Source organism: Ochotona curzoniae, unplaced genomic scaffold (genome assembly GCF_017591425.1).
Source record: "Ochotona curzoniae isolate NIBS_2020 unplaced genomic scaffold, NIBS_Ocur_1.0 contig_2210, whole genome shotgun sequence".
In the NCBI taxonomy this organism is placed as follows: domain Eukaryota; kingdom Metazoa; phylum Chordata; class Mammalia; order Lagomorpha; family Ochotonidae; genus Ochotona; species Ochotona curzoniae.
Window position 1 is genome coordinate 30,832,034 of NW_024465369.1, and position 27,348 is coordinate 30,859,381.

The window sequence follows — 27,348 nt, forward strand, 5'->3', positions numbered from 1 at the left end:
TACAGATAACCCAGAAGGCTGAGTGGGAAGTTTGCAGGATTATCGACTCTGGAGCTACACCACCTGCATAAGAATCTTGTCTGTTTCCTTGCTGTGTATAACCTTGAACAAGTTATCTGACCTCTTTGAACTTCAGTTCTACATCTGTGGACAGGAATATAAATAGTATCTGCCTGACTGGTAGTTCTGAAGAGTCAATAAATCAATACAATGCGAAGTACAAAGAACAGGGCCTGGTATGTAGCAAGCCTCATACACACATTAACTATTAATAACGCTCCAATTACCAGACCGTCAAAAGCAAAAATGATGTACACTTAATAATATGGACTTGGTTCTGTACTTGTATAGAATGAAGGTACATAAGGAATAGTTTTTGAATATGTAAAGTACACTACTAAGGTCATAATATGAGCTGCCTAAGACTAAAGATCAATGACAGCGATTGACATCAGAAAAACATTGCACAAGTCATTGCTATGTGACAAATTAAGCATCTGCTTTAAGACTACTAAACCAGGAAATAAACTGTGTCAATGTCAAAACAAGCTGTTGCTTTCTAACAAGGAAACTTCCATGTTCGGCACATTTTTATTTATAAACAACATGTTATTAAATGAAAGGGAGACTCATGGTACATTTCCAGGTATGGAACTGAAGCATGTTATTAATAATCACTTGGGGCCTGGCACAGTAGCCTAGCGGCTGAAGTCCTTGCCTTGAATGCGCTGGGATCCCATGTGGGCCCTGGCTCTAATCCCAGGGGCCCCCTTCCCATCCAGCTCCTTGCTTATGGCCTGGGAAAGCAGTCGATGATGGCTCAAAACCTTGGGACCCTGCACCCGCGTGGGAGACCTGGAAGAAGCTCTGGGCTCCTGGCTTCTAATTGGCTCTGTTCCAGCCATTGCAGTCATTTGGGTAGTAAACCATCACATGGAAGATCTTCCTCTGTGTCTCTCCTCCTCTCTGTGTATCTGCCTTTCCAATAAAAATAAATACATCTTTTTTAAAAATAACAATCACTTAGAAAGACTTGGTATTCAAATGCAAAAAAATAGGTATTTCTGCCAGCCTATTGTTTTCCCACTAGAAAGCTGGGGTACCTGTGGCAGTTCCATGATGAAGTTGTAGGCATTGGCCTCCTTGGCAGCTTTAATTATGTCTTCCATTGTAGCCCCTTCTCTGCCGTAACGAATATTTTCTGCTATGGTAGTGGAGAACAGAACTGGCTCTTGCTCCACTATCCCAATCTGATCTCTAAGCCACTGAATGTTGAGAGAGCGAATATCATGGCCATCCAAAGTTACCTGGAGAGCACAAAGACAGCATCACATCTCGTGGAATTCTTCAGGGATCTGAGTGGTAATCGTAGCTGCACTTGATCAATAGGAGAAAAAAAATAGAACCCATCAAGACTGCAACCAAAACAATTCTTCTTGAAACCTAGTTGTCTAAGAACAACTTTAATTGAAATCAAACAGCAGTTGATTGGGGGATAAGTCTGTGTCAAAACACAAATTGCCATGAAGGTTGTTCAAGTAAACACTGCTAGCCCAGGAATGGACAAGTTTTTCATTCCTCACTAAGCAGTAGAGTCACAATATTTTGATTATTTTATCTTTTGATTTGCAGCCAAAAGGATTTCAAAAAATAAATAAAAAATTAGTGACTCCTATCTTGCACACTACATGCTTTGTGAGAAATCTTACTTTCTGGCCAGATTCATCAAATCACACTTTGTTTTCAAAAGAAATTGAAATTGTAAGTGGGAGGAAATAAAAATGACTATTAGCAAAAATGTAAATATCATACATCAAGATATACATATATATAATCACAGTGTAGTTTTGGTAAGGAATACACAACCAATAATGAGGAAGCTACGAACAAGGGAAACTCTTAGGTTTACCACGTCAGTGTAACATTGCATGAATGATAAAGACACCATTGCATTGAAACCATTTAACACAAAGCCAAAGGGGAACATCTGAGGGTATCAGATTTTAATAAACATGACTTTAGGGCTGAAAAGATTATGGGCATTGGCACCCAACACACCCGAGTTCAAGCTATGGCTTGATCCCTTCCTCAATGAGTGACCAAAACACATCCTCTCTCTGATTCTCTTCCTCCTCATTTGAAAAAATGGGCCTCGGAGTCTTTGGGGGAGGGCTCATTGTAAAAACAGGAAACTATAAAGTATCTGATATATCATATGCTATAAGTAAATGGCAATTGTTAATATTATTGTCAAATTTCAAGGAAAAAGACTACATTGAGAAATTATATAAAAATGTTTAAAACTCAATTTCTCAAAGTCATCAAGACCTATTCTCTGTTACCTTCTAACCATATTAACTTTTCTGTGCTTAGATTTTCAGAAAATAAGGGAATGCTGATGATTTTGCAACATCCACAAAAATAACTGGAATAGAGACTTCACTGAGGAGGCAGTAAGATCACCGTGGATTGTGTGCTGTTTCAGTTACAATGCCCAGCACATGAAGCAGACTGGTAATGAACCAAGCATCATCACCACGTAGGCACTGTGTCCTGTCAATTCAGCCAAAAATCACTATGCCAGTGTCAGTGCTAGGATAATGTCTGTGTATTCTAGGCCTGTTGGACACAATCTCCCCCTTATTCTCTCCTGGCTCCATTTATTGAGAAGGTCCTAGAGGATACACACCATGCCTTCTGAAGGGTCGTAGAACCGCTGAATGAGCTGCAGTGCTGTGCTCTTCCCAGAGCCACTGGGCCCTACCACAGCTGTCATCTCCCCTGGCTTAATCACCATGCTGAGGTTCTTTAAAATCTGAGGAGGAAAGAAAACAGCAGAGTTCAGATAGCCACTGTGTATTAAAGTCAATCCTCAAGCTGCAAGCCAGAGTGCCTGGTAGGTGAGCGCATGTGAATTTACCAGCGGTTCCAAAGCTGTAGCCATTAATTTCCATAAGCAAAAGGAAACAGAACTGGGAAGATGAGGTTTTAGAAATCAGTGTATTACCTAACAGCTGTGGCCAAAACTAAAATGCAAACCTTACAAATTATGGTCCAAGATCTACTCTAAAACTACTAACGTGTAAGGCTGCCTCAAGGAAACTACCCCAGTTGTATTGAGTCCTACTTTGTGATTTATGTTTTACTAAGTACTTTTACATACATTATGAATTTGGTGCTTAGGTGCACATGTATTATAAACTACTAAAAATATTTTGGATATGTAATCAGAATATATATTTGTATATATTTAAATGTACAGGTTAAATGCACATACATCTATATACTTGTAGTATGTATTCAGAGCTATGTATTTACATATATTTATATGACATCAATATATATAATGTAGATTAATATCTAGACATCTACATATAATGCTACAGCTACATAAATATTTTGAGTATTCTGTAACACGTATACCACACACACAAATGAAGTCACTCCAAAAGATTTCTGAAAGAAACGGAATTTCAGGTGGATTTAACCTAGCAGCTGTCATCTATGGGGGTGCCCACGTCCCACACTGGAGTAACTGGGTTTGGTTTCTGACTCTGGCTCCTGCTTCCTGCTAATGCAGTCCCTGTGAAGCAGCAATGATGACTCAAGTAATGAGGTTCCTACCACCCACGGACTTCCTGGATTCTTGTTTGTTACTGGCCCTGAAAAGGTTGTTGTGGGTATTTAGGAAAAGGAAACAGTGAATGAATGCTCTCTCTCTTTCAAACTAAAAGAAAAAAAAAAAAAACGGGTGGGGGGCGGAGATTGTTGGCATTGTGGCATAAAGAGTTACACTGCCACCTGCAATTTTAGTATGTCAAATGGGAGTCAGTTCAAGTCCTGGCTGCTCTGCTGCCAATTCAACTTCCTGCTAATGTATCCAGGAAAAACAGTGGGTGATGGCTTAAGTTCTTGGGTCCCTGCATGCATATGGGACATGCAGATGAAGCTCCTGGTCCTAGCTTTAGCCTGGCCCAAGAAAGGTCATTGCAGCGATTTGGGGAGTGAACCAGCAGTTGAAAGATTTATTTTTCCTCTGTCTGCCATTCCTCTCTGTAATTCTGCTTTTCAAGCAAATAAAGCAAATGTTTTTTAAAATATGAATTAGAATGTAAGTTTATTTTGGTATAAAAGTTTTGAAAACCATATGTGATATTTTTACAATACATATTCTCTATGAACTTTTTGAAGAAGTCCATATCTAATATTTACCTTGTTTCTCTCTGTGAGTGCTTACGTGTGTGTGTGTGTGTGTGTGTGTGTGTGTGTGTGTGTGTATGTGTGTACATGCCCCTACATTGTAGGTGAGATTGAGTTCTGTGGGGATAACAAAAACGTTGTTAATAAAATGTGGCTGGAGATTCTCGGTTTCAAATGAAGAATAAATCTCGTTTCAAAGCCATTCATATGGGTTTTGGTAGTGATAGATCATAATTTTCCTGTAGAGTAAATTTTCTTTGAAGATATTTGCTCTATAAACACAAGAAAACGATACATTTCCATAATCATGTCCCAAGGACAATTATCTAACAAGAAACATAGACAACATGACTCAGCTACCCTCCTGCAGGAACTGAGCCCGTAACCTTGGTGAACCAGCAGATGAGAAGTACAAACCTATGGACAGTGGGTGTCCCTTGCTGCTTCCTGCTCAACTGCTCTGTGTGCTCATCTCCTACAGGCCCTCAGGAGTCTGACTGCCTTGCAGAATGTCTGGTGTAAGACAGTAATGGCAGGATCCATCACTCCATTCAACAAGAAACCCTATAGCTGATGCAGTGTGAGTATGCTGCTGGACCATGTTCCAACAAGAAATGTTTGTATAGGGTGGTTCTGACAGAGGAATGTGGTGTCCTCTGAGATGACTCAACAACTGTCATAGACACATGCTTCTCTTCCCTCTCCCAAGACCGGGGTCAGGTGTCAGAAGGAAGAACCTTTGGCTAGGAAAATGACTCTCCCCGACACCATAAAAAATGTCCATTGCTCCTGGCAAGAAAGACTGGTACTCACCTTCACTTCTGGTCTAGAAGGATAGTGGAAGGTCACGTTATGGAATTCAATTTCACCCTTGATTCTGTCTAGTTTGTAACCATCTTCTGACATGCAATCAATGATGGGTTTCTGGAAAGAATAGAAAAGGGATGTGACAACAGCAGGTGTTATACCAATTATTGTCCATCTTGGCTCAAATTTATTCACAAAAACCAAGCCAAACACTATTGACATATGCTAGAGACAAGTTGCTTCCACACTAAATAATTACTAATAAGAATGAATTATCACTACTATGTATTGAGATATTGAATATTATGAATATTAGTATATATGAAATTATATTTTATTATAGTCAACTAATTCTTTAATGACAATTATTTATTATTGATTGTAAATATTAATATTACTTAGCATAGAAATACCATATCATGTATAACATCCCTACAACATATAGTAATATACTATGATAAATACATAATACATAAATAATAATACATTATTATTTCAGAATTACACTCTTGAGATACTATAATGGAGACAGTTTACAAGGTGTTTTAGTGTGCTTTTATAATTTATGTACTTGACATCACAACTTAACAAGACAAGTGTTATAACCATTTCTCAGTTGATGAAGTGAAGGAGTCTCAAAGAGTTTAACTTTCTTACCTAACACTACACTACCAGCCACCAGGCTGGGGTGATGCTGAGCATCCATTTTAGATACTGATTAAAACTGAATGCCCTCAAGTTATGTCTTCATATACTACCAGTTGCCACAACAACTTTCTCCTGTGTTGTTAGTAGCCAGCCTTAGGTAGAACATCACCGTTCTGGCTAATCATAGTGAAGGCTGCCTCCTACTTCCAGAACTCCAGGGCCAGCGCTTTCCTGCGTCTATAGTTGCTGATAGAAATCAATCGCCACAGTTCTCTTAAGGAGTATAATTTAATGTGTTTTCTTCTTTGGTCTTTAATAAAGATGATAAAAGTGTTGAGGGCCTTTTGGAGTTATCACTTCATTTGACCGTACAACAATCATAAGAATGATAGCCACACAAGAGCTCAGCACTTTGATGCAGTTTTCAGCATCTCTGTACCCCCATGTACATATGTAACGAAAACATAAAGCATGTGGAACAAGGAGTAGATTCCTTAGGCAGGCAGGCTGTAGCCATTTCCACTTCAGGGATTCTCAAAGTACCTTGAAATGCCCAGGGCTTTTACCCCAGTCCAGGGCATGTTTACTGAGAGGAAGAACAACACGCTGCCATCTGCCTTTTGCCCTTTCTATTGGCAGAATTTTGACTCTTCTGGGTGCTGTGAAGAGATTCACCAGCAGATAATAGCCTTGCTAACAAGATCCTTGACAAGGTAATGGAGACTTTCAGCCATAGAGAAGGCAATCCAGTTTTTTAACTGTGGTCCTGAAGTTTTATGTAAACTGGTTCCTTTCCATTAGTCCAACCTTTTCCCTTGTTCACATAATTCAAATACAATGGACTTTCTAATTCTTGATGTAACTAGACCCTTTCAAATCTTACCCCAAATACCACCACCTCCCTGTGCAGTTGCTACCATTTAAACATATTTTGCTTCCTTCATTGCAGTCAGCTACTACCTAAAATTATCTCAGTTTGCTTTCTTACATTCTGTTGGCTAGTCTGAGTTTGAGAGCAGGGCCTTTATTTGTTCTAATTCACTGCTGTATTCCCAGCATCAAACAGCTTTTTGTATATATTGCAAATGCGAGGGCATCACAATTGTTCCTTACAAGACTGGATGTTGTTTGTTCCCCCAGAGTTTCATATGTTGCATGTTTCGTTCCCAGGGTGGCAGTGATGGGAGATGGAGTGGACCTTAAAGTGGTGGGGCCTGGTGGGAAGTTCCTAGGACATGAACAGTGCTGCCTTCAGAAAGAATTGAGGTGTTTGTTTTGGGATTCTGGTTTGTTCTGTGAAGAGAATGGTTTAAAAACCTGGGTCATTCCTTCTCAGTCTCACTCTATCTTCCCTTTCCAAATTTTTATCCTTCCCACCATGTGTGCTGAGCCACCTGGTGTGAGACCCCATGCCATGCTGTTAGGACTTTCAGCTTCCAAAATTGTGAGCTACATAAACATATTCTCTTTATAAACCGATCCTGCCTCTGGTGTTTTGTTATATTGAATGCCAAACAGAATAACACATTTCTCATTTTTTTTTTTACACTGAGAATAAATTCCTGAAGAGTTTAGTCCCCCTCCCTCAACCTATCCCGCTCCACTGGTAACCTTGATTTTGGGTTTTAACATACCCTGTCTATGGTCTCAAAAATACTGGAGGCTGCTGCACGCCCGGCGGCAAAGGCTTCCAAACACGGAGAGGCATTGCCAAGATTTAAAGCTCCAACTATGACACTGAGGAAAATCTGAAACAAAAAGAGAGAGACACTGTTTGCTTGCATTCTTGCTCTTGTGCTAATAAAGCTCACCACATTTGGGCCAACCATGGCAACTCAGAGATTTCTTTCAAAAATATACCTCAAAAGCTGGAAATTCAATAGTTCTGTCTCTTTCAAACACCTGGAGCAGCTTTTGATTAAAAAGCCAATTTTTCAAGGATATTACTTAAAATATTACATTGCTTTTTACTGAACATCATTCTTCTATGAAGCAGAATATGTGAGTTTTTTAAAGATTACTTTTATTTGAAAGGCAGAATTACAGAGAGAAGGAGAGACAGAGAGAAAACTCCACAGAGTGGTTTACTACCCAGACGGCCACAATGGCTGAAGCTGAGCCAATCCAAAACCAGAAGCTTGGAGTTTTTTTAGGGAGTCTTCCACTTGGGTACAAGATCCCAAAGGCATGACCAAATTCTGCTGCTTTCTAAGGCCATTAACAGTGACCTGGATCAGAAGTGGAGCAGCCAGGATACAAACTGGCATTCATTTTAAATGCTGGTGTTGCAGCCTATGCATCAACCCTCAGAAATTTGTTTCGAAATTATTAAAAATTCCAGGTAATGCAGCATATGGACAAATTGGCTTAGAATAGTAACCATTTGATTCATTGTATCATAATGAGCCTTATAGTAATTTTATAATTAAAGAGTCAGCTAAATAATAAGTTCACTTAAGTCAGCTTGATTGTCCAAAACGTGTGTACATACATTACTGATCTGCTACTGCTCCATTACTTTTACTGAAATAACTACTGCCTCAATTACTACTACACTACTATTACCCAACTATTAACAAGAGTAATAATAAGAAAGTAGGTTTCTAAGTGCTTTATCTATATTATCTCACTTGACCCATAACAAAACAGAAATGAGACAGGTGTGGAGGTTCTTAAGTTGCCCTTGATCACAACATGCATGGAGCAGTAGAGCAGTATTTGAATACAGACTGTTGACACGCATTCTGTATAGGTTCATCAGGTGCTGGTGGCACACAGGTAGAATGGTCAATTTCCTATAGAGAGCTCAGGACACCATCCTTTGATTCACCAACACAGCCAACTCATTCCCCTGGGGGAAAGTGACCTGATCCTGACCAGAAATTGCTACCAAATAGCAAATTACTACCCAGGTGCCTCTCCATTCTGATTCCTCTTTGGATTGGGAGTGGCTAGACTATGGAGAGGCTCAGAGTTTGCATTCCACACAGTAGGATAACTAACAATGCCACTGTTAGTCCATGTAGGTATGGGCTAACTCATTCATGTCTTCCTCCTCTAAACCCCCAGCTAAGGGGCCTGGCGCAGTAACCTAGTGACTAAAGTACTTGCTTTGCACACACTGGGATCCCATATGGGTGCCAGTTCGTGCTCTGGCTGCTTCATTTCCCATCCAGGTCCCTGCTTGTAGCCTGGGGAAGCAGTTGAGGATGCCCCATAACATTGGGACCCTGTATCTACACAGGAGACCTGGAAGAAGCTCATGGCTTCTGGTTCCTGGCATTGGATCAGCTCAGCTCTGGTTGTTGTAGCCACTTGAGGAGTGAACAAAGATCCTTCTCTCTGTCTCTCTCCTCTCTGTAAATCTGACTTACCAATTTTAAAAAGTCTCAGCTAAGAATGGGGAGGATTATTCTTTCTTTATCTGTCTATCTTATTCTTTCCCTCAGTTATAACAGGTGGTTCTCACATAGGCAGGTTACTTAAAGCTTTGAAACTTCATTTGTTTCTTTATCTGTAACACAGGGATAATGGTAGCATATACTTCATAGGACTGTTTTGAGGATCAAATGAGATGCTGTGCAGATGATGATTAGTCCAGCACTAGTTATATAAAGAATAGCAGAGATGACAATAACAAGGAAAGGTTCAAAGGCCCACACTTAGGACATTGGAAGATAAGTAGATAGGGCAGTTTTCTAATCTGATTTAAGACCACAGTCCTGGGGCCAGTAACATGGTATACAGGTTAATTTTTGCCTGCTGCCCTGGATCCATATGAGTGTTTGTTCATGGTTCCAATACAGTTTCTTGCTTATTGCCTGGGAAAGCAGAGGAGGATTGTCTAAGTCCTCAGGCCCCTGTACCTGCATGGGAGACCTGGCAGAAGTTCCTGGCTCCTAGGACCAGCCTATTCCAGCCATTGTGACCTCCCTACCTCAGCAAAGAAGCCCTTCTACATGTCCTAGATCTGGGGCTGACAGACATTTCCTGTACAGGGCCAAACAGGCGATAGTTAAGCTTCTTTGGCCACAGGACTTCTGAAATAATTGTTTATCTCTGCCATGCAGTCCCAAAGCTGCCATAAGCAACAAGCAAATAAATTATTGTGGCTATGTCAAACCAAACATTAATGAAATGGGCAATGGACTGGATTTGGTCTGTGGGCTATAGTCTGAGGTTTGGAGCAAAGCCTCAGTCTGTCTATATAAGCTATTGTGTCATACAAATTCCTCTCTGGAAGTTCTTGGGGCAGAAGTAATGGAGACAGGACAGATGTATGGACCAAAACATCACAGTAGCCAGCACATATGCAAATAGATCAGCATTTTTGATGCTGGATGTAACACTCATTAGTCTTGTGGACAACTACATGGGACAAACATGGGAAGAAAGACTGCTGTAGCACCTGAAGTCATAGAGATCTGAGGTTAAATACCACTCACTGGCGCCTGGCACCTGTTTCTCAACCTCTATTCATGTTTTGATGTGGTAATATAATGACACCAATTAGCAAATGAAGATGTGATCATTACATATTATAATGAGATTAAGCATCTCAGTGCTCAATACTTTGCATGCAATGGATGAATGTTACTTTCTATATTGTGATTACTGTATTAGTCAATCATAAAGTTAAGAGGTGCATGAGAGAACTGTCTCCTGTATCATTTAGGTACCCATCATCTTTTGAGAACAGACGTTGGAATACAATTTCTGACTCTGTACAAGTAATAATAATTTCAGTCACTAACATAAACCACTTACCATGCATACCCAATTACCATGTAGCCAGTAATCATTATGGACCTCAAACAATCTGTTAGATTTTCCTGTTTATTTGTCTGGTGGATTAAACCTCAACTCAGCTGATGCATACTCAAGCTTTATAGTTTCCTGCTGCTAAGTAAGGCAAAAATGTATGTATGTGTGTGAGAGAGAGATAGAGAGAGAGAGAGACAGAGAGAATACAATGGAAAAATGTCTGTTGTTTCCCAAAACAAACATTTCTTAAGGTAGTGTAAGGCATATAAGCTAGGGTTAGTAACAGAGGAGTAAGAGGTTAGTATGTAATGACTAAGATGTTAGAGACACGCGGACTGCTTTTTGTAAGAAGTCTACAGAAAGGAAGTACGAAGAAGTGACAGTTGAAAGAATGAATTATTTACAAGAGTTGGAAACTATATCTATAAATTTCTAAGAAGATGTAAAGCAGCCCACAACTCAACTGGGAGGAAAATGAAAGATGACAATCATAAAATTGGATTCTTTGTAGAGAGTTGCTAAGGGGTTTTTTATGCAGCGTGCTTCCAATTGGAATTGTGCATTATTTAATTTTCACTTTACCATTTCATTCTTCTCTCTGAATGATTATTTGTGCATTTTTCTATCCTCTCCTTGTAGGGATGAACTAAGGAAACAACAGCTTTTCTCAAAGCATATCTTTCTGCAAGCTGGGTCCAATGTCAACTACTGCTATCCCCAGCTTGATAACTGTCAAAAGCTCTTAGGTATAATTGGATTAATAAAGCCAAGGAACTTTATCATCAGATTTCAGACCTGCAGTATTTTCAGTGACTTTTTCAAAATGTGAAACAATATCTAAGTTGTAAGGAATGTGTCTTAATTATAATAAGAGTAACACTTTTCATGATCTCTTTAAAGTTTGCAAAAATAGTTTTACATGCATTATCATGTTTAAAATTTTAAGGCACAGAGATACATAAACTGTTTTTGCTGAAAAGCAAATTACATTTTTAAAAAGTTGTTTCAATGCACCATTGTGTTCTTAATGAAATGGAGTTAGTGGATTGGAACGATTGTGGCTTGAACACTGGCAATCATGTCTATTTGCAGATCAATGCAGCATTTAGCTTCCCCCCAGAAATGTGCTGTATTACAGCAATAGATCTAGAATTGTAAGTTTTCTGCTGGTAAAAATCTAGGACTTTTTATATTTCTTGTTGTCTAATTGGTGATTGTTCCATTCAAAATCCTGAGCCAAAATATTTTATTTAGGAATCTGATGTGAAATTACTTTCCATTTTGTGGAACTTGCAGTCTGAAAGAAAGAAGTTTGGAGAGCATAAATAATTGCAAATGTTCCATATCATGCAAGTCCTTTGAAGGAAGACTGCAAATGCTACAAAAGAGAATAAAACATTAGGTGATTCTGAAAGGCCTGCCTGGGAAAGTGACATCCAACAGAGAATTCAACACTGAATGCAGCTGTCATGCCAGGGAATCACATTATGAGGAGGAAAGGCCCTTGGAGAAGAAGCAAGACGAGAAGCTTTCCTTGACCCCACTAACAGCTAATTCCTCTCCTGCTGCTGTTCAAGCTTCCCTGCACCTTACTATGTCAATATTTGCCATTACCCATTGGCATGATTGCTTCATGATTGATTGTCTTCCCCAGGAAAGTATGAGTTTCCTCAATGGACAAAAAACATATATATATTCTTGGCTCACTACTGAAACCCCTGTGCTTGGTGTGGATCTGCCACCCAGTCGAAGCTCAATAACCACTTAGCAAATGAGTAACCAAAAGGACACTGAAAGCAGTCATGTCATTAGCTGTGGCTGGGCACAGACTAAACGAATAATAAAGTAGGTTTTGTATTACCTGTTCAGTTGAGAATATTATTGATTTGGGTTTTAATCATTATGTATCACAAACACCAACAGGGCACATGCCTTGTACAATTTTGAAACTCAATTACATGAGCTGTTAAATTTTAGCTAAGAGATTATTGACATTACATATTAAGAATCATCATCTTACCAATTCAGTCAGAAAATCATCATTTTACAGTTATACAATCTTCACTTCATTAGCACTCACCAAATTGTTGGTCTCATTAGTTCAGAAGTTTAGTATCCCTTTATCATAAAGTGCACATGCATTGCTTGTTCTGCTGATGGAAGCAATCCTATCATTGAGGCCTTCCTCTTTCAGCACTAAATGACTGAACAATGTGTCTATCCTCGGACTTTTTTGAGGTACTGTCACTAATTACTCTGACAGCTGGAAATGTTACAAGATCAAAGTACCTGGACAAGGGCTCCAGGTGAATATTCTCCTTCATCCAGGACGAGCTTTGAGCCGTACCAGAAAGCCAGTGCATAACAGAGGAAGATGAGACACCACATGTATCCAGTAAAGAAGCCCATCACTATGCCTTTCCTAATCCCCCATCGTTGTGCAAATATAAGATTTTTCTCATACCTATAAAAAGAAAATGTTTGAGTCCATGGTAGCAACAGCTGCAACTTAATTTATAATATTCCAAATACACTACAATGCAACAGCTACACTCAGTGACAAAGAGATCACCTCTGCTTTAGGAACAGAAATCTAAGGTACTGTCTGTAATTACTTAATGGTTACTTGAACATGGCAACAATACATGTTTGATTTGGTTGATTGTTACATGGATGAAAAACACTAGGCTAGCCTTTGCCTCCAGAGAAAAGCGTGTTTAGACATGAGGTATCCAGCACAAGTTGTTTTTGAATAGCTTCCTTGATTCCCTTGATGTGTTTTTCTAATAGAAAATAATATTGTTGGCTCCAGTGATACAAGTCAGATTCTTTGAGTGTTTCCACTTCTCAGGGCTGGAGTTGTTAGCACCAGCACACCTGCATACACTACACATTGGCTCTGTGGCAAAGATGCTGTGTGACATCCTTTCTGGTCAGCTACACAGCCATGGGACACAAACAACTGAAACTAAATTTAAATTCAACATGAGGAACAGATAAACTTCAGTAACTTGATGATTTGGTGATAAATGATGGGCACTGTCTGACAACTCAACTGTTCTGAAATTACTTTCCTGTATCTCAAAAACTAAAATCATGGGGAAATTTAATAGTTCACAGGACACAAACTAAAGATGTGTGCTAAGTTTGCCATATTGAAAACACGTTGTCCATTTTATTAACAATAAAAAATAACCTTTCTCATCACAGAGGAAATACACCATTGAGTTTATAATTGACAAGAAGAACTATAGTAACTGAATAGTGGGTACAAAAGAAGATATTATATATTATAGATCCTATCTCTTCCTTAATGAGTTTGGTGGAAATTGAGAATGACATGATATTATCATATCTACATTGCATAAAATAAGAGTTTCTATCCAGTGGGTGGTTATCTAATGAAATCAACACGTAGCACATGGCAAAAACTCAATAAATATTAGATAAATTAAATAAACAAGATAATATTCTGATGATTCTTTTTTTTGCCACATGTGTTCTTAGAGCTAGCCTCTAGAACAATGGCCAATAATATATTGTTAATAAATTACGTTTGATTAATTGAAAAGCTTATCAAGTGTACCAAGAAGAGATATCAATTCAGTAGATAAATTTGACTGTTAACTTCCTCTCCTTTTATGATAGCTTCTCTCAATACATAGAAATGATGTTGGTTTTTATACACCGATGTTTATAACCTCAGCGTTAGACAATTTGTTTATTGCAGCCAACAGATATTTTTCTTGGTAAAAATAAAGTCTTTATTATATTTAAGTAATCTGAAAGGAGAAAAAATTTAATTTATTCCTTTCTAATTTAAATGCCTTTTATTTATTTCTCTGTCTAATTGTTCTGTTAAAAACTTCCAGTAATATATTAAAAAAAAGTGGCAGGGCTGGCATTTTGGCATAGCATATTAAGCTACCTATGACATCGGCATCCTGGAAGGGGACCGGTTTGAGACCTGGCTGCTCTACTTCCAGTTCAGTTCCTTGCTAACACATCTGGGAAGGCAGAAAAGATGGCACCTCCAGCCACATGGGAGATCCAGATGAAGCTTTGGGCTCCTTCTAGCACAGTCCCAGCCAAGGTAGCCATATGAGGGCATTGTTCGTTAAATATTCTTTTTCTTGCCTAACTTTGACATGTAGCTAATGCTGGCTTTATAAAATAATTTTGAAGTACTATTTCCTCTATTTTCTGAAAAATTTTGAGAAGGACTAGTCCTCCTTCAATGTTTGCTAGACTCCAACAACATTTTAACAGAAGAATTTTTATTACTGATTCCTTATTTATATTTAATCTGCCCACATATTCTATTACATCATCATTTAGCCTTTGGTTGTTTTACATTTCTAGGAATTTATCCATTTCTTCTAAGTTATCTAGATTGTCTTGACATAATGATTATGGCAGTCTCTTATGAGTCTTTGTATCTCTGTGGTGTTATTTATAATCTTTCTTGCAGGCGTTTCTTAATTGGCAGAAAACAGCATTACACATACTATCACATTCTGAGATAAATATCTAACCTAAACTGGCTTTCTGTAATCACCAGTTGTAACACCTTCAAAAACACATAGTCAAAGGCTTGGGGCTACCTGCAATGCTTTGACTAATCTAAATCACTGGTTTTGCAAACTTTTGAACAAATTGTACCTTAGAGTATTGTAGACCAACACAGATCTACCACTTGCACAAAATAAGGAAAATTCAAGGTATCGTGCAGATTCACAATCCAAGAAAGTGACAACGAACCAACCTTTCAACTTCTTTTTTCTCACCACCAAAAGCAGCCACTGTCCGCATAGATGAAATGACCTCATCAGCCACAGACCCTGCCTTGGCATAGGCCTTCAGCTCAAAGTCTGTAAATTTGGACACACTCTAAAATCCAAAAGGAGAAAGAAAAACCAATTTGTTATTCAGTGATTGACACATATTAAGAAACATTTAGCAATTGGTCCTGTATCTTGTACTATGGCAGTGAGAACAAAAGCATACAAAACCCACTGATAACTTCTAACATTACACATGTGTGTCCAACTCTCCTTACTTTGTATGCTCCACCTTAGAATCAAACCTAGTAAAACTGCTTGTATCATTTTATGGAAACAAACATGCATAGATCTGAACAAACACAGGAAAAAAATCAAGTACAGAGCTAAAATATTCCAAATCCGTGACACGTTTACATAAAGTTAGAATATGGGCACAAAAATGAAAAATAAAGAAATGAGAAATCTGTTTAAAAAGAGTTAACTGGGCAGTGTGTTCGGTTTTTAGCATATCAAGGCTTGATCCATTTGAGTTTGCATATTAACTAATCACAGGTTTGAAGAAAGTTAAAGGTACTGAGGTGTGGGGGTAGAGAAGCTGAATACAGTGTTGACAGAGACTCTGAATTCCCTTTGTAGAAGTTAAAGGATTCTGAGGTGGAACTGGATACATCCTTATTTCCCATGAATATGATTTACTACTGTAAAATTACTAAGCAAACATCAAAGTAGTCATGATTGTGTTGACTGAATGTAGTCAGAAAAAGAAATTTAAGATTCATATGTATGACTCTTCTTTTCTTGGAGAGAAGTAAAATGACCCCCTTACCAAACCTATGATAGCTGCTCCAAATCCAATAAGAGGACTGATAGAGATAATAACCAAGGTCAGTTTCCAACCTCTGTAAAATCCCAACAGGAAGCCGAAGACCGCTGAGGTCATGCGTTGGATGAAGACAGCCAGTTGGTCAGCGATGGCGTCATTGATTTTATTGATATCACTAGAAATGAGAAAGACAAGGATCACAGAAACTGAACTTGGTCAATTAAAATGTTTTGCTGAAAATTCTCATTCTTTCCCTTCTAAACCACCTCCGTATCTCCATTACTCTCAAGTAGCAGATCAGCCTCTCCCACCTTGGATATTTTTCTGCACTTTGGAATACCATCAGCATGCCATCAGTATGACATCCTCATAGCCAACTAAGTTTGTCCTTAACTCAGTTGACTCAACTTAGGTCAAAGTAAATGTTGACGAAAACCTCTACAGGGATCTTATTTCTCTTTACTCGGTCTGTCTTCAAGCACCTCTTTTTGTGACTATTAAATCTTTCTGCTTCAAAGTTCTAGTCACATTGCACCTCATCCACAAGCGTTGTGTAACCGCCCCCACCCCCTCCAGAGGAATACAGCTGTGAAGATCACAGATACTCTAAATGTGAAATTAAGCTCTTCAGTAAATTACTTCAGCATTTTGTGTCTTAACTTCCTCATATATTATGGACATAGTAACACAACTTGTTCCTCCCCAACATCCCAGGCAGAAATGAGGACTAAATTAGGTAATATACGTAATGCTTCTAGAATAGTTGTCATCAAGTAATAAGCAATCAGTATGCATTATCTTAGATTATTTACTTGTTTGTTCCTCTTATCCCTCCTGCTAGATTACAGATTCCTTAAGAGCAGGAATAAAAAATAGTGATTCTGGGTCCGGCGGCATGGCCTAGCAGCTGAAGTCCTCGCCTTGAACGCACCGGAATCCCATATGGGCACCAGTTCTAATCCCGGCAGCTCCACTTCCCATCCAGCTCCCTGCTTGTGGCCTGGGAAAGCAGTCGAGGACGGCCCAAAGCCTTGGGACCCGGCACCCATGTGGGATACCCAGAAGTTCCTGGTTCCTGGCTTCAGATCGGCATAGCATCATCGGCCGTTGCGGTCACTTGGGGGATGAATCATCGAATGGAAGATCTTTCTCTCTGTCTCTCCTCCTCTCTATATATCTGACTTTCCAATAAATAAATAAATCTTTAAAAAAATAGTGATTCTGATTTTTAACTGGATATACTTACGTTAAATTCATATTCCTGAGAACTTTCCTTTATTTTCTTGTCCAGAATGAACAAAGAGGACTTGGGCTTTAATTGAAAGAAAGCTCTTAAGACATTATCCAGCACTAAGACTACCTAATTTGAGCAAGGTGAAACATCTATTCCAGGTTCCAGCATGTAGAATGTGGAGCAGGTGCCGGGGTCAGGGGTCTTCTGTCTGCTTTATTTTCACCGTATTCTTTCTTCAATCAGACTTCACTGTTTAGTTCAATAACCTTCTACTATTTCTAACCACTCAGGGCTCACTCAGATTCTCCAGTGGACTAGGAATGCCTTAAAACATTGTGGTATCAATTAGATTTAAATCCAATGTTTTAGTTTGACTCTTTCTCAAAGTATAATTAGAAATTCTGTTCATTTTTGCTTGCAGAAACTGCCTCCACAGAAATGTAAGATAAATATTTTGGACTGGGTTGATTTCCTTACCTATGCACAGATTGTGATATTCTCCAATTTTTCCCTTTGAGGATAAATGCTCCTACTTCTTTAATCTCATTCCTATAACAATTCATTTTTAACACTGAACCCAAGAGTTTACAAACTAAACTGCAGCATTTCATCTTTAATTGTTAGTGTTGCTAAGGAAAAAAACTGTGAGACCTTTGAAAGTCCAGCTTAAGAGACAAATATGTGTCAAAAAAGGAAAATATTTTAAAGTTATAATTCGATATAGAAATAAGTTTCACTGAATTTTTTTAAAATACACATGTGAAAAGCATTTCTCTCCCAGTTACTTACTCAGAGAATCTTGTATTCAATTCTCCCACTGAATTGCAGTCAAACCATCCTATTTCCATTCTCATTATCTTCCTAAAGTAAATTTTTCTCATTTTTTGTATCTGATGAGCTGCAGCAAGTACCCAAAAGCATATCTGAAAAGGACAAAGGGATGTCTAACTTTGTGATCTTACAGGTAATTTTTTAACTTCTTTTTTCAGAAGAAATATTTTCAATGTCACAATGGAAAACAATGGGGAAATCACTCATAATAAAACCTTTTCTGAGGATTCAGGTATGTGTGCAGACAACAGATTATGAGTCAGGGTAGACAGAACGGCATCAGACAGGACAACCAAAAATGGGTCAGCTCCAGCTCTGACATTTAACAGACCTCTGACTTTGGTACTTGGGTTATCATGGTTCCATAATTTCATGAACAAAATTAGATTCACACGATCAAAAACGTTATTGCTTTTAAATCAATACTTTTAGATGTCACTTTTGAGTGACGTTTTATCTTGAGAAGGCTGTCTACAAGCATTTATGCATAGTTTTCAGATGAGAATTGTCAGGAAATATCTGAAAAATTACTCCACTGTTGATAAATTTCCCTTAACTACAAAAAGTGAGCTATTATGAAAACTCCCAGTGTCAGAATGGGAAAATGGTTTTATTTCTCCTTTTAAGTGACACAACTTGGAATTCTTGAATAAATCAGACCCGTCATCATTATTTTTCTGTAGAAAAAGACAACAGTTAAAACAGTTTACTTCCCTAATAAGAGCTAAGTAATCCTTAGCCCTTCTCTCACTTCAGTCTAGAATGTGCTCTAGATTTAGATTTACAGAATTAGGGTTGGGAGGCAATTTGTTGAGACTTAAGCAATGAAAGAGAAAAAACATTTTTCTTCGCTCCGCCTCTCCATACATAGTGTGTTCTTCAGGATACTCACCCTCCCCAGTAAACATCTTAACTATCCATTTCTGGGATCAACAGAGATGCTGAAGAGGGAGCAGGCAGTGAAGTATGAGACATTCCAACTGAGACACTATACAACATTTCTCTGGGCAACTGCCAGAATTCTCTTCAGCTGTCCTAGAAGAATCCCTCCCCATTCTCAAGTCCCCCCAAAGTAGAACTGCACTTCTTAGGACTTCGGATGTCTAAAAAATTAACATGCATTCCATTTTCATGTCTTTAAGCCCAGATCTTGACCGTAAATAACATAAAGGCACTACTCACTTGAATATATCCCGTGATAAATACTGCGAGACCAATCCCAGCGTAGTAACTGGCAAACCTGATCATTTCACTTTCAATGTCCAGAAACCTTCAAAATCAGGGAGGGAAATAAACAGAAAAAAATGTTAAGACTTACAAGTGAAATATCGCACAGATGACATTTGTACATACAGGGGAGTCAAAAATATATGTATTATACCTTTCTGTCAAACCTAAGCAAGGTATTTTGTCTGTGCAAAATTCTACACATTCAAACCAAATCCCTAAGAAGTTTTCACAATGCCAATCACAGTAGATACACATATCTTAATTTTTACAGGCAGAGATACTAGAACTGTGGAATAACGAGTCGGCAGTTATTAGAAGTGAATGGGTCCTCAATGTCAGGGCTGACTCAGTTTACCATCACTCCTTTCATTTACATTTAATGCAGTGATAAAGCCATTAGTCAGAGAAGGGTTTTAACAAGCCCGACTATCTGAAAAGACATTTGCAGAAGTAGGTGTGTTGTAAATTGAGAGCTTATTTTTATCATTTCAAGAAATCTAAACCAGCTTTTCAACTTTTTCATCTCAATGAGATACTGGAGAAAGTATGCATATCATCTTTCCACAGGGGAGAAAAGTCCTGCATTAGTCCTGTCTCTCTGACCACTGCCCATCACAATCTCCTATGACTACAGCCCAAGGCAATTTTACCAGGAAGATTTCTGAGGTTGACGAGAAATTACTCCCTAGGGAATGGCAAAACAGTCTTTCAGCATTTTTCCCCATAGAACTACCATATTTGGCACAGGATTTTGGATTGGAAAGTCCAGAGAGGTGAAAACATATACATTCTGAAATTACTTTCAGGAACTAGGAAGTTTTAGTGAGAAAATCAAGAAACTGTTGAGAATTTTGATCCTCAGGGACAAGGTGGTACCAAATACATTTCTTTAAAAAATCAAGAACTAGCATCTTCAATATGGATGTTGTCATCTGTGTTCTTTCTACTTTTTACCAAGCCTTTAGGCTGTGACTTAAGTTATTCCTATCCTTTACTGAACTCAAATCAAGAAATGATACATAACTCATGTAATATACAACAAACTATTTTTCCACAACAATTTTATTATCGTTTTACTTTATTGGTTAGTATATTTCTTGATTATGTTTATATGGAGTGTATTTCATTAGGGATAGAACTGGAAATATACTGATGGTTACACATTCTGAAACCTGAGCAACTGCCATGATATTCCCCTGCAAAAGAGATAAAATATCTTAAACGTATGCATTCTGTCTCATGATAACCAAGCTGAAGCCTAAAAATACACAAGTCCTAGAAAGTCACAAACGAATGACCTATATATGAATATCCATAATCAGAGGCCCTTATAAAAACTAAGTTTCTTGGTACAGTGCATATAATGTAGTATCATACATTGCAGTATGCAGCTCTACTCCCAAATAAAAGATGGACTCCCAATGAAACTACTGAATATATCTTGACAATAGGATGGTGGACTTCCTTATAACTTCTATAATTACAATGTCATGATACTTAAAAAGCAGAATGATGGACTTGTTGACTATACTATTGCAATAACATAGGGGAAAAGAGTAGAGGGAGCAGGGGAAATGGGGAGACTGAAATGAGAAATCCTGAACCTATGGAATTGTCTCATGAAAATTTAAAAAAATGTATTATCATAAGTGATTGACTCTAATATAGTCATGTACTACACTCCATTTTTGGTCAACAATGGACTATAAACCCAATGGTGGTTTCATCAGGTTATATTACTTAATGGTCTCATCTAAGTTTATGTGAGTATATTCACTGATTTTGTTTAAAACCCAATATACCTAATGATACACATCTCAAATGAATCCCCATCATTAAGTTAGGCATATGTGCAGACACTTAAATCTGTGATCTTAGCTTTTATCTTGTGAAATAAAATGTCAGCATCCAAAATCAGAAAACTGGATAATTTATCTGAAAGGTTACTTAGATTTCTTGTGATACGTTCAAACAGAAGTGATAAAATGCCAATCATGAAAAAATTCAGCTACCAGCTCCGAACACACATGTATGGATTGCCAGGATTTGGCACCAACCTTGTCCCTGGATTTCCTGGAGCAAAACTTAGGACTGTTCTATCATTGCTGGATGGTGCAAGTAAGAATCATGTGTAGTTCATGGCTCTTTACACTGCTGAGATGCTCCTGAGCATCTTTCTTAGGAGGTATATAGGGGGTCAGAAAGCTATGAGAGTTTTAGAGACTACTTGAGAATATTTCTAAAGATATAAGCTAAACCTTTCAGCTTGGGTCCCTTGATCACACATCAAGCTCAACACATTTGTGTGATAGAAACAGGGTAAGGGAAATCCCAGAGCCTATGGAATTGTATCATAAAATTGAAAATAAAATAGAAAGAAATAAAGAAAATGAAGCATTATTCTATGATGTGGACCAAATGAACATAATTGATAACTACAGAACATTTTATATCATAGTTGCAGAATACATATTCTTTTAATCAATGCATGGAACTTGCTCTAAAATAGACCATATCTTAGATCACAAAACAAACCTTAGCAAGTTTAGTACCTTTTCTAACCACAAGAAATAAAGCTGGAAATGAACAACTTGAGGAAATTCTATAAAATATGGAAATACATGGAGACTAAAAAATACACTGCTGAAGAAACAGTGTCATAGAAGAAGTCAAAATAAAAAATTTCTTAAATTCTGGAACAAATAAAGATAACACAACTGGGATACCATGAAGGCAGTGTTTAGAGAGTTCATGGCATGTCATGCTCTTATCAACAAATGCTTATATCAAGAGATGAGAGAAACATCAAATAAATGATCTATACATTCACCTCAAAGTCCTAGAAAAATAACAAACCAAATCCAATGTTAGTAGGAGTAAATAAATAATTTTAAAAGGAGAAGAAATAAAATTGAAACAAAAATGCATAAAACTGGTGAATTTAGGAGCTTTTTTTTGAGGATATGAATAAAATCAACACATCACTGATCCAACTAACCAAAAAATGTGGGAGAACACCCAAATAAATAAAATCGGATATGAAAGAGCAGATAAAGTAATGGACACCACAGAAATACAAAAATCATCAGGAATTATTACAAGCAGCTATATGCCAAAAATTGGAAATTCTGAAAGAATCAGATAGATTTCTGGACACATACAATCCACCTAAATTCAGTCACGAAACAGAACAATTCAATAGATCAATAAGTAAGATTGAATCAGTAATAAAGACCCTCCCAACAAAGAAAAGCCCAAGACCAGATGGCTCCACTGTTAAATTCTACCACTTTTCAAGAACTAAATCCAAGATTTCTCAAACTATTCAAAACAATTGAAAAGAAGAGATCCTCCCAAACTCCTTATATAAGATCAACATTGCCTTAGTTCCCAAGCCAGAAAAAGATAAAAGAAAGAAATATATATAGATCAATATCTTTAATGAACACAGATGCAAAAAAAAAAAATCAACAAAATGCTAACTAATCAAATTCAACAAGGATTTAACAGTTTTATACGGGGATGCCTGAACATACTCAAATTGATAAGCAGAATATAGCACATTAACAAGCTGAAAAATAAAACCATACTTAATGTTAACAGAGAGAAAGAATTTGATAAAATATAATATCCTTTCATGATAAAAAAAAACCTTAGGCAAATTGGATATAGATGCACAATCAAAGCAATGTACGAAAAACTCATATCAAGCTTAATATTAAAATGAGGAAAAATTTGAGGCTTTGCCAGTCACATCCAGAACCAGACAAGGACAGCCTCACTCTCACCCTGCTTTCAATATAGTCCTGGAGGTTTTAGCCAGAGCCATTAGGCAAGAAAAAGAAATCGAAGAAATGAAAATTGAAGAAGGAAATCAAGCTATCCCTACTTGCAGGTGACATGATTCTCTATGTAGGAGAACTGAAAGACTCTACAAAATACTTTTGGAATTCTTAAAAGTTAAATAAAGTTACAGGATATAAAATCAAAACACAAAAATCAATAGTCTAAGGGCAGCAATCCAGAACTGATGAACTATCAAAACTGTTTGAGCAGGACCCTTGGAGCGCGCCTCCTGTTGGGGATCTGGGATGGGTGGGAGGTTGGGTGGTGCTTTTCCCTTTGTGACCCCCCTAACCCCAGATACAGGGAAAAATGATAATATTAGCATGGAAACAATGTCATTACCCACTTTCACCCTGTAGCTCTTGACCCTTTGTACCCTAATCAACTAAGATCATTAAAAAAAATTATGTTAAAAAAAATCAATAGTCTGTGTGTACACAAAAATTCCATGACTGAAAAGGAACTCATAAGATCAGTTGCATTCACACTGGCTGCAAAAGTTTTTAATAGCTTGAGATAAATATGGCCAAGGATATGAAGGATATCTATGATGAAATATTAAAGACAGGAATAGAATAAGACAGCAAAAAATGTAAACATCTTCCATGGTCAAGGATTGGTAGAACTAATAATCTCAAAATGTTCATATTACTGAGAACACATAAAAATACTATCCCAATGAAAATATTTATAAAATTCTTCTCAGATCCAGAAAAAAATGATGTTGAAATTGAAATTGAAACATAAGAGACCCTGAATAGCTAAAGCAATCTTAAACAATAGAAACATACTGAAGGTATCACACACAGCCTGGTACTGGCACAAAAACAGACGTGAAGTTCAACAAAAAGAATAGAAGGCTCAGAAATGAATCAAGAAAACACGGTCTCTTCTACAACAATTCTGGGAAAATTGAATGCATATGTGCAGAAGTATGAAATAAGATCCTTACCTTATACCTTATACAAAAACCAACCCTAAATGGATAAAAAGTATACATTTATTACCTGATACCAACAATTTACTTGAGGAAAACATTAGAGAAACTCTGCTAGACATAGGCATTAAGAAAGATCCCAGAAGCACAGGTGATTAAAGCAAAAATAAACAAATGAGATTATGTTCATCCATGAAGCTTTTGTCTTGCAAAGGAAACCATCATCAAAGTGGAGAGAGAGTCAACAGAACAGGAGAAAATATTTGCAAATTATGCAATCCATAGAGGGTTATCCAGGAGAGCGCAAGAAACTCAACAATAACACAAGTAATCCAATTAGGAAATGGACAAAGGACATGAATTGATATTTTTCAAAGAATGAAATACAAATGGCCAACATATACATAAAAAAATGTTCAGAATCACTAGTTATCAGCGAAATGCAAAGAAAAAACACAATGATATTTCTCTTTACCCTAGTCATAATGACTGTCATCTGAAAATCAAAAAACAAAAAAATGCTGGAGAAGATGTGGATTAAAATAAAAGTAATGCAATTCATTGTTGGTGGGAATGAACAACCATTTATGGAGGACAGCTTGGAGATTCCTCAGAGATTGAAAACAGGTCTGCCATGTGCCCTGCCATCCACTCACAGGAATTCAATCAAATCTGGTTAAACTAGCGCATTGTTTGTAGCCCCATGTTTACTGTGACTTAATTCAGAATAGCTATGATATAGAATCAACACTGATTCCTTTAAGAGACAAGTGGGTAAAGAAAATGTGGTATGTATATACTATGGAATATTTCTCAGCTACAAAAAATGAAGTCCTATCTTTTGCAACAAAATTGATGTAACTGGAAGGAAACCGTTATACTCAGTAAAATAAGCCATTCACCAAAAGGCAATTATATTTTTCCTGATCTGTAGTAGCTGAGTACAAAAATGTCATTCATATAAGTGAGATTGATATTTTGAGATCTGATTATTATTTATAACATTTGTCTAAACTTTGCAAGAACAGCAGTGTTTTTTTTTTTGCCTAGAAAAAAGAAAGAAATGTGTTATATTGTAATTTTAATGATCTCTGATTACTTTAAAATTTGCTGAATCTAGATGAAATGGTCATTTGGTCATTTTTTCACTCGGTGGTTTATAGACACTGTCTACAGTCCCACTAAGCTACAGTCTCTGCTTTTTACTTGTTCAACTTCTCATTCAGTGAAGTATTAAGTCATTTAATGTAATATAAATTTAAAATACATTATCTCAAAAAGTAGAAAAAAGTAAGAGAAAGGGAAGGGAGTTTATATCATATGTTCTCAGAATTCTATCTACAAATCACACTAAATGTTATAAACTGAATAAAAATTAAGATAAAATTTTTTTTAAAAAATGGTAGAAACCAGCAAGAATACATGAAACATTCTCCAGCATAAACATATGCTAGACCACAAAATATACTTCAAGAAGTTTAAACTGATTACACTCGTACGAAGTATTTTCTCTGACCATGATGCAATGAAACTAGAAAATAATAACAAATTTGGGGATTTCAGAAATATTTAGAAATATCAAAATTATATGGATCCAAGAAAAAATACAACAGCAAAACTAATAAATAACTAGTTATAACTGAAAATGAAAATACAACATATGAAAACTTATGGAATGAGGCTAAAACAATTCTTAGAGGGAAATTAACAGCTTTAACTATGTATACTATAAAAGGACAAATCTTTAAGTCAATATGAGAACCTCACCTTAATAAGCAGGATCAAAAAGTTAAACCAAGACTAAAATAAGCAGAAGGAATGAACTAAGAACACAAACAAAGCAGAAATTTTTTCAAAATGAAATGCAATAAATACAACTGAAGTTGTTTATTCTTAAAAAAAGAAGAACAAAAGTGACAAATCTCACATTAGGCTGACCACTAAAAAAGAAAAAGAAGAAGATGAAGAAAAAATGAAGAGGGGCATTACTATCGAGTTTACAGTAAGATCAGTATTTCACTGTACATCAACAAATTAGATAAGTGAGACGATAGGTACAAATTCCTGCACAAAGCACAAATTACTCAAGCAGAATCAGAAAGATGTGTTTTGAAAATTAGTGAATTAGTGAAGGACCTCCACAGGAAATGCTTGGGAAAGAAACTCTGATAGGTCACAGGTATATGAAGAGATTCTTAACATCACTAATCAGTGGGAAAGCAAACCAATACCACCACAAAGAAGCCAGCAGATAAAGATATTGCCTGCCTTGCCAGCATCCCATATAAGGTGCCTGTTCAAGTCCCAGTTCCCTGATAATGCAACTCCCTGCTAATGACCTGGGAAAGTAGCAGAAGATGGTCTAAGAGTTTTTGGGTACCTGAACCCATTTGGCAGACCCAGAAGAAGTGCCTGGCTCCAGCCTGCCCTAACCCTGACCATTGCAGTCATTTGGGAAATGAAACACTGGATGGAGGATTCTCTCTTCATGTCTCTCTTTCCCTAGTCTTTCTCCCTCCCTCCTTCCTAACTATGCCTTTCAAATAAATAAAATCTTTAAAGAAATACAACATGAAGTATCTTCTTATATCTGTTAGAGTAGTCATTATTAAAAAGAAAAAAGTTATCAAGTATTGGCAAATATATGAAGAAAAAGAGCCCTCATACATTATTGGTGGCTATATATACTAATACAACCATTATGGAAAAGTATAGCGTAGCCTCCAAAATAGTAAAATAGTTGGAATCTGCTAAGGAATGTACAACAACTCATGCACCACATTGTTAAACAAACAAAACTACCAAAATGATCTAGCTAAATAAAGAACTACCACACGATTCATCAATCCTGCTATAGGACATATAATAAGTATATGAAATCACTATGTTCTCTTGAACTTTATTGCATATGAATTGTATGCCAATAAAGTTGTTTTAAAAGTGAAAGAATATAACTTCCAAAGAAGGTTTGCTTCCATAAGATCACTGTACGTTGCTGAGAAAATAGACTTAAATCGAATTGAATCACTGGCTCTCATGCCTAGACTGATTTCCTTGTTACAACACTCCTCTCCGCTACCCACAAAACCACACCAAACTTGGCCTGTGTTCAATGGAATTTGGCAGGAATTGTGATATGTTTCTTCCACAATGGAGTTAAAAAAGACTTGTGGCTTCCAATTGAATGTTCACACTTTAATTGGCTATAAAAAGATAAAATAAATTGCACTATGATATATTAGTT

At 37.1% G+C, this 27,348-nt stretch overlaps 1 protein-coding gene across 1 annotated transcript in view; it reads right to left on the reverse strand.

Annotated features, from left to right (window-relative positions):
- Positions 1-27,348, reverse strand: part of ABCB11 (ATP binding cassette subfamily B member 11) — a 71,742-nt gene that overhangs the window by 29,035 nt on the left and 15,359 nt on the right. The window contains exons 6-14 of the mRNA XM_040972085.1: positions 19,274-19,361; positions 18,050-18,183; positions 16,030-16,201; positions 15,185-15,309; positions 12,709-12,883; positions 7,290-7,403; positions 5,014-5,124; positions 2,690-2,815; positions 1,104-1,307 (exon numbers count right to left, since the gene is read on the reverse strand). Coding sequence (XP_040828019.1) covers positions 1,104-1,307; positions 2,690-2,815; positions 5,014-5,124; positions 7,290-7,403; positions 12,709-12,883; positions 15,185-15,309; positions 16,030-16,201; positions 18,050-18,183; positions 19,274-19,361 — 1,249 coding nt within the window. The remainder of the gene's footprint in view (positions 1-1,103; positions 1,308-2,689; positions 2,816-5,013; positions 5,125-7,289; positions 7,404-12,708; positions 12,884-15,184; positions 15,310-16,029; positions 16,202-18,049; positions 18,184-19,273; positions 19,362-27,348) is intronic.